Source organism: Mesitornis unicolor, unplaced genomic scaffold (assembly GCF_000695765.1).
Source record: "Mesitornis unicolor isolate BGI_N332 unplaced genomic scaffold, ASM69576v1 scaffold35433, whole genome shotgun sequence".
In the NCBI taxonomy this organism is placed as follows: Eukaryota; Metazoa; Chordata; class Aves; order Mesitornithiformes; family Mesitornithidae; genus Mesitornis; species Mesitornis unicolor.
The window spans coordinates 47,481-55,407 of record NW_010175983.1 but is presented as its reverse complement, the minus strand read 5'-3'; the positions used below and the strand labels follow the sequence as shown (position 1 = coordinate 55,407).

The 7,927-nt window shown below is 41.0% G+C and overlaps 2 protein-coding genes across 2 annotated transcripts in view; one reads left to right on the top strand and one right to left on the bottom strand.

Annotated features, from left to right (window-relative positions):
* Positions 1-2,611: 2,611 nt before the first annotated feature.
* Positions 2,612-3,313, top strand: SOD3 (superoxide dismutase 3, extracellular). Its single transcript, XM_010181619.1, has one exon. It carries the CDS (start codon positions 2,615-2,617, stop codon positions 3,311-3,313), a length of 699 nt encoding a protein of 232 aa, XP_010179921.1. The 5' UTR covers positions 2,612-2,614.
* Positions 3,314-6,157: 2,844 nt separating this feature from the next.
* The window catches only part of CCDC149 (coiled-coil domain containing 149), a gene marked incomplete at its 5' end in the record, with an annotated part of 40,551 nt that continues 38,781 nt past the window's right edge, over positions 6,158-7,927 (bottom strand). Inside the window, one exon of the mRNA XM_010181618.1 lies at positions 6,158-6,200. Coding sequence (XP_010179920.1) covers positions 6,158-6,200 — 43 coding nt within the window. The remainder of the gene's footprint in view (positions 6,201-7,927) is intronic.

Genomic DNA, 7,927 nt, shown 5'->3' with positions numbered 1-7,927 from the left:
AACCAACCCAGAATGTCATAGCACGGATTGAGAGTTTGTGAGCAGAGCCTGGTAAAGTTCATTCTAAAGCCCAGGTGCAAAGCTAAGTCTGGGTTTTCTATGTGGTCTAGAGAACCCTGCAGAAGTTGTTTTGATGACCTCATCCTGTGAGCCCTGGAGGCATACATACTAGGACATGGCACGAAATTCAGGATACGATAGATCTGCACAACTGGGACAAAAGGGGAGGTCTGTTTTTTAAACAGGGATTGTAACACAAGGACAAGTGTGTGGCCAGGTCATTGTGGGCTTTCCTCTGTGTTAACTGCTCTCTGCTTTAAATGCTGTTAGTCTATTATTCGGCATCTCTTTTTAACCAGAAAACTAAAACATAGGCAGTGGGTGCCAGTAGACTTCAGTGATACAGCTGGTAGGGATACACCTAGCAACTTTCATCTCTCAGAACCAGCCAGAATGCCAAATCACCCTGACAATTGCATTTCATGTAGTTATCAGCCCTTCTCCTTTTTAAAATACATCTTTCTGACAGCAGCCCACAGCTAGTATTTCCTTTTCAGTCTCTGAAGTGCAGAGCACTACAAATACATCATTTAGCTTTGCTGCAGTCCTTTCTGTCCCTTTGATCATCTCCTTTACACCCTTCTGCATTTCTGCTTCATTCCCGCATGTGCAGTACATCAAAAAAGAGCTTTGCAGCAAGAACCTTGGGCTCTTCAAGGTGGGTCTTTCAGGGACAGAATCTGGTGGAAAGCAGCACAAACACCACTGAAGCCAGCAGCATTACTGTATTTGAACTAGCTAAAATTTTGACCCCAGCTCTTATATGCCTTATAATTCAACTAAAGCTTTAAAATTATCTTATTGGAGCCCTGACTGCTGGCTCTGAAATGTCCTTGCAGCAGTGTTAAACTTGATTGCAGTCCGCTACTCTGTGACTCAAGGAGTAAACCATGAATGACGACGCTCCTTTTCTTCCTTCCATGCTTAATGTCCTCTTACAAAATGTTTATGATGCTAAGAAACAGTTTTTCTAATAGTACCTAGACTGGACAGTTGCTTCTTGCATTTTACAAATTTAAACCACCACCCCTTGCATTTGGCTGGCTGTTAGCTGAACATTTTTGCATATATTTACAAAACCTAATTATAAAGTATTTTACCTCTTTCAAATGCTTTAAAACCAAGCAATTTCATAGTATTACCATGTCACAAGTATGGATTTCCCCAGCTCAGAGACTGCCAGTGAATGAACTTGGGAAAGGCTGCAGAGAAGGCAGAATTAGGCATGGGGTAATGGGCAATCCTGGCTCTTGGTGTGAACTTTCCATGCTCCAGCCAGCTTCTGGGAAACAATTTCTGTCTCGGTCTGGTGTTGCACTGCCTCAGTACTGCTTCCTTCTCTCTTTGCAAAGAAATCACTGCTGTTTCCAAAAAAAGAAGAAGAAAAAAAAGGCTTCAGTGGAGCAGATACCTTGGTGAGTAACAGTGCAGACAGTAACTAGCCCTAAAACTTCACAGAGAAGCATCACTGAAATCTACCTCAAAATCTACAGTTTTAATGCAGGTTTTAAAACCACAGAAACTTTGGTCTATGTCCATGTGGAACAGCTTACGTTGCTCAGGCACCACTTTCAATTTTGACTACTGAAGAAATAAAAAAGTAAACCAGCTCCACGACAACCAGCACATAAGTGAGCAAACTGCCCAATGGCGCCTCAGTAAAGCTCCTTCCTCTCCTCTCGCTGCACGTTGAAGGTCGCCTGTTTTAGATAAGCACACAAAGTCATCAAAAGAAAGATTAATTTCAAAGCTTGTTAACATTTTTCTCCTTTTTTTGGAATGTCTGTGAGAACTGAGAGCCAGACTAATAAACTAACCAAGAAAGTACAAAGTGTTCACCCTGCCCAAAATGAAAATGCCTAAAATTTTTCCCCTCCTTCCTCCCTCCCCTCCCACAGCTCTGCCGGTGACGCCTCCCCTGGGCCAGCATTACCTAACTTTCACACAAACACGCACTTCCCATAAGCATCAACTTCAAACAGCTCTGGCTTTCTGTCTGATCACATCTCGCTTTAGGAGAGCAAAGAGCTACTACAGAGGGATTCGCCAGCAGCTCTGTAAGGTAACCAACTTGTTGGATTTTTACTTTTCATTTGTAATGCCTGACTAGTGGTTACGTAGATGGACCAAAAAAAAAAGCCTCCTGGCAGGCTGTCTTGCTGGAATTTATAGTAGAAGAAAACCCTCAATAAGAACTCAAAACTAGACTAAATAACACTTTGGCTTACTTGCTTCCTGCAGGGGAAAAGAGGCAGTTCTTCAGACCAAGATCTAGTGTGAAATATAAAATCACTACTACTTCTTTTAGTCATGAGTGTCAGTTGTTTGCACTGAAACATGCATACGCATTCTGATTCGGTTTCAGTTCATCACATCAGACAGATTTAGAAAGCAGCAGTCCACCGGGACCATGCTCCAGCTGTTTTGCTCGGCCCTGCCACAGCCTGCATGCCTTTCACTCCAGCCATACAGCTGCTGCTGCTGCAAAAATATAAAAAATAGCCCTTAATTCTTTGTAGGTTCTTGTACCCTTTGCAGGCTTCGGACTGCCAAGATGCTTCTGCTGCTTTGTCTGGTGATTGGGCTTGCCCTGCCTGCCATGGCAGACAAAGATCCGAGCCAAGAGCCACTCCATGACATACAGAAAAAAGTGAATGACCTTTGGCAGAACTTGCTGTCTCCAGCAATGCCTGGTAATGAAACTGATGGGATGATTTACGCCACTTGTGAGATGAAGCCCAGCTCCAAAATAGATGCTGACAAGCCACAGGTGACTGGACAAGTCTTATTCAAACAGTGTTACTCCTATGGAAGATTAGAAGCCATATTTTACTTGGACGGGTTTCCGCTGGATAGTAACCAGTCTGGTAGAGCTATACACATCCACGAGCTTGGGGACCTCAGCAACGGCTGTGAATCTACGAGAGGACACTATAACCCTTTCAGCGTGAATCACCCCCGTCACCCAGGCGATTTCGGCAACTTTTTTCCTAAAGAAGGCAAAATCAGAAAATACAAAACGAATCTCTCTGCCACTATGTTTGGTCCATACTCCATCATGGGCAGATCTGTTGTGATCCATGAGCAGGAAGACGATATGGGCAAGGGCAACAATAAGGCCAGTTTGGAAAACGGAAATGCTGGGAAACGCCTGGCTTGCTGCGTGATTGGGATATGCAACAAGAACCTGTGGGAAGAGAAACTCTCCGAGGTTACAGACAAGAAGAAGAGAGGACTCAAACAACGAGCATAGCGTGAAGACCAACGAGCTGGCCTAGGCAGCACAGAGTGCCTGAGGCTGTGCCACTGGGCCACCAAGATACACGGCTGCGGCATTCCCATTTCCATTTGCTTGCTCCTCTAAGAAGTGCGTATCACTCTGTAGAGCTTTCTTTCTGTAAGCCCATCAATAAAACCAGCATCAACTCAATGCTGTGATGTGTTTTCTTGAAGAGAGAAGGTTTCCTTTTGTGCAGTTTGGGAGTTGAATGTGTGTAAGAAAGAGTGCTAATGGATATGGTTGATAGGTCTGTAAAGAGTTTGCATGCTGTAAGGGGCTCTTAAGGGATCATAAATAACATACCAAAGACAAAAAAAAGCAAGTAAGAAAGAAATTTCCTCTCATTAGATGCTATCCTGTACTTAGCTGCAAATCTGAAAGGTAAAAAGATCTCTATGCTTTCAACAGTCCTGGGTGTTGTGTTGCAAGACTTGGATAATGGACTTCCCCTAAAAATAAGGGAAAGTACAGACATTTCAGTATTAACTTTAGATCCTTTACATCATTCTACTTGTCTTTTTCAGGTCTTATTCCCAAATGCGTATGAGCTTCTTAACTATTTTAAATTGTCCACATGGCTGTAGCTGAGTCACACTGTTTACATCTGAAAGCAAACTTAAATACTCCAGTTTACCATCACTCCCCAGCAAAAATTCCCCAAAGCCTCAAGTCTGTGCCTGTTAGCAACTAGTTTGTATACAAAAGTTTTAATGCTGCTTAGACAATGACGATAAAGTTGGCAGAACAGAGATAAATATTATTTTCAAAGCCAAAAAATACTGAGTGTGGTTTTTTTCATACCAAACTGTTGGAAGTAAACCAGTCAATTTAGACTGGGAGCAGCGACAGAGAAAAGATTTGAGTCAGATAATTTTCAAGTTTAAAACTCTCGCTCAATAAAGCTTTACTTTTTTAATTTAACACAACTCATTGAAAATACTGAAACACTACCTCATTACTATCATTCATCTGATACCGAGAAGAAAAAAGGAAACAAGCAGGTAGAACAAGCATATCAGGAAATGTTTTTATTAAAGATGACAAAATGCATTAATATAGTTGAACTATATTGTGCAGTTAATCCAACAGCAACAAAAGAGGTTTGCAAATAAATTAAACTGCATAATTTAGAAAGTAAAACTACAAACCAGAAGCTGGTAAACAAAATCTTATCTTTTAGAAATGTAGCAGACTTTCAACTTAATCTCAGTTAAGATTTTGAAATACATTCCTGAGCTCATATGGATTAAAGAAATTCCACTGTCTTTATTATACAAATTCCCATATGCTTAAAAATAGTCTCACTTAGAAAAGCAGCAGCATTCTAAAAGATGCTTCTTAATCTGTCATTTTCACACGCTTATTTTACAAATTCAGTGAACGCTGTTTTTCAAATAACCACGACGTCGTACTTTCAAATGAAATCCTTCTCACAGATAACACATGAATTCACTTTTAGGTGACACAACCTCCTTAAAATCAATTTACAAAATGCATCTTCTCCATACCCCTGCCACAACATTCCCTTCCCAGTTTGCTTCTCCAGTGCCCAGCACCAAAAGGGCTTATACGTCTGGATGCAATTTCTGCATTCCTAAAGTCTAATACAAGTCTAAAAAAAAACCAAAACCCAACCAAAAAACCAAAACCCAACCAAAACTAACTCGCCCCCCAGTACTGTTGATTCCACAGCAAAGCACCAATTGATTGACTGGGGAAAAAATATCATTGTTCTAATAGCACAAGAATATCACTTAAAGCAATATCCAAGGAGGATACTGAGGACATTCAATGAGTTACCAGGTAATGCAGCAAAGATGCCTTACTTTTACAAGCCTCCTGGCTTTGAAGTCTTGTGATCCTGGGAGAAGGCTACAACTGGGGCCATTTACACATTCACTACGGCAGAGGGGAGAGGGTCAGTATTGCAGCAGTGATACAGCACTAAAAGTGAGATTTCCGGAGATCTAGACATCTCACTGTAATTTAATGACTGCAAAGATATAAAAACGGCATCTAAGAGAGAGAATGGTGTGAGGATAATTACCAACATGTCCTAATTGTTGGGCTGTGCATCACTATGTTCTCACAGAAAAAGCACACTAAAAGGAATCAACAAATGAGGCACTAAAAAAGCTGTTGGTCCAGCACTGCTTCTACCTGCTCTCATTTTTACACCAAGCTCTTCATTAATTACACAGCATTAAATGGCTGTTAAGGGACCAGGAGCAAATGCCAACTCACACAACTGTGGGTCAGGAAAGACACAGGACAGGGAAACAACAACCAAAAAAACCTCTGAACATTTCAGAGCTCAGCTACGTGAAATCTTGACCTTCTTACTCGCTTGTCTCAGTTCTGACTGTATTGATATTTAGCTCTGCGCAGGATTAGTCTGTGAAAGATGGAAAAGAATATGTCTTGAATAAAATGCTACTTTATATGACATTCAAGCATTAAAGGAAAAAATCCTGCCATATTCTCCCAGAGATTTCAGTTTCTGCAGCTATTTCTCTTCTGACTTGTCAGTCCTGTCATATAAATGAGTCAATAATGCAGTCAGTTACAATTAATGGGAAGAGCATCACAATCTTTCAAATACTTAAATTCTACTTGGATTTTCAGGTGGCGAGGAACTTAAATGGTGATCAGGATAATGAAGGAAAATTTTTTTACTGCTTCATGTTCCTAACATGCTTAAATATACAAATGGTTTTTGTTCCTAAGGGCTGCTGCTTAATATCAGTGAAATGCTGCAATGTCAAATTACCTTTAAAGAGAAAGGAAACATATTTGAGGAGCTCTGTGAGTGTGGCTTTACTGCCTGCAGACAGACACTGAAAGGGTTACACGAATGCACCTGCTAGGGAAAACACATGAGAACAGAGACAAGCCACATTTTTCACCTTCCCACTATCATTCCTTATATTTATATGTAATCATTTACATACAGCCTTTCTTCTGCTGAATACAAACTGTTCATGGACTCTGACACCTTGATTATGGCAGCACCTGCTAGCTCATCTTCCACATACAGAGGAGTTTGTCAGTATTGCTAATAGAAACTCTGTTTATTCAGTAGCTGACAAGTGGGCTGTAAAAATTTGCAGCTGGCAGTTATTTGTCAAAGGAGGACTCAATCTGGGAGGGATTTTCCTTTTTATTAGTAGTATTTTATTAAATTTGGTTTAATTCTCTCTGATTGGTTTCAAGTTCTAAGAGTGAGAAATGAACATTTACAGACAATTAGGTCCCAAGCCAGCAGAAAAATTGCCTTGACGGCTGCTGGCCCATAGAAGCTCCACAGCTGCAGAGACTATTCCTTATGCTACAAGCAGGAGAGGAAGGACGTGCCTCCCCTTCTCCAGCAGCTGCTAACTTCAACGCTAAGTATTCCCTTGTTGCTGCCTTCCTAGGAGCAGAGTGGCACAGCTCCAGCATCAGGAGCAAGTGAGGGAATGACACAGCAGCCTCCCTTTTCCCCAGTTATTACAGGAATGTTTTCCTATGACTAAACATCAACACGGGAAGAAGTTTAAGAAAGCAGCAATAATGCAAATAAACCGTATACTACACCACAGTGAAACAAGGAGGAAAGAAATAGTTATTCTTAATTTCAAAACATAAGAAAACAAAAAGATGCAGATTCCTTCAAAAATGAGGGCGCAGATGGAGCAGGCTGCAATCTACCACCCATCACTCAGCGCGGGGGCTGCTCCAGCACCTGTACGTTGAGGAATGCAATTCCAATAACTGAGAGAGCCAAGCAGGCGGACACAGCATCACTGGTTCTCCTCTTGCTGTTCTCCCTGCTCTGGAACAGCATTGCTGCTTCTTACAGAAAGACTTCTGACCTCTCTGATGATGTTTCTTCCAGAGCTTCATTAAATTGGGTTCTCAGTGTCTGGTGAAATAACTCCCTGCATTTTCAGGAGATGAGCTGGGAGAGGAAAGGAAAAATTTTGTACAGTTGAGAAGATACAAAGGCTTGAAATGACAGAACTATATACATGCAGAAATGGTTTTCAGAAACTTCCTACAAAGGAACAGTGATTTTATTCTAAGGATGTATGTACAGTCACTATAAGTAAAGAGAAATAGAATGCAGTCTAAGAAACAAGCAAAAGCTTGCAACCTTAAGATGCTTCTCAAAATTTATCACTCCAGATTTTACATCCTTGGAAGAAACTTCTAACCATTAAGATACAGTCCAGCACCAGGACCATGCATGTTACAGAAGCCTAGCAGTAACATGATAAATCATTATCACTGGTTTCTTTGCTACACTAATGTAAATTACATCAATTTATGTAGAAACTTCAAGTCATCCAAAGAACCAACATGATTTAACCTCATCAGCTTCAAATTCTGTCCCTTAGGTAGTTTACATTTTTGGTAGACTGTAGCTCAAAACTAGCAGAAAAACACCTTTATTAGGCAAATATCAAAGGATTGATGTAAAAGTCAGCCCTATGGCACACTGTTTCACTGATCATGTTTGCAGCAGCATAGACATTGCAAAAGGATTACAGTGAGATGCTCGAGGGCCTGGATTTCATACCTCCAGCCAAACTGTTATCCAAATAT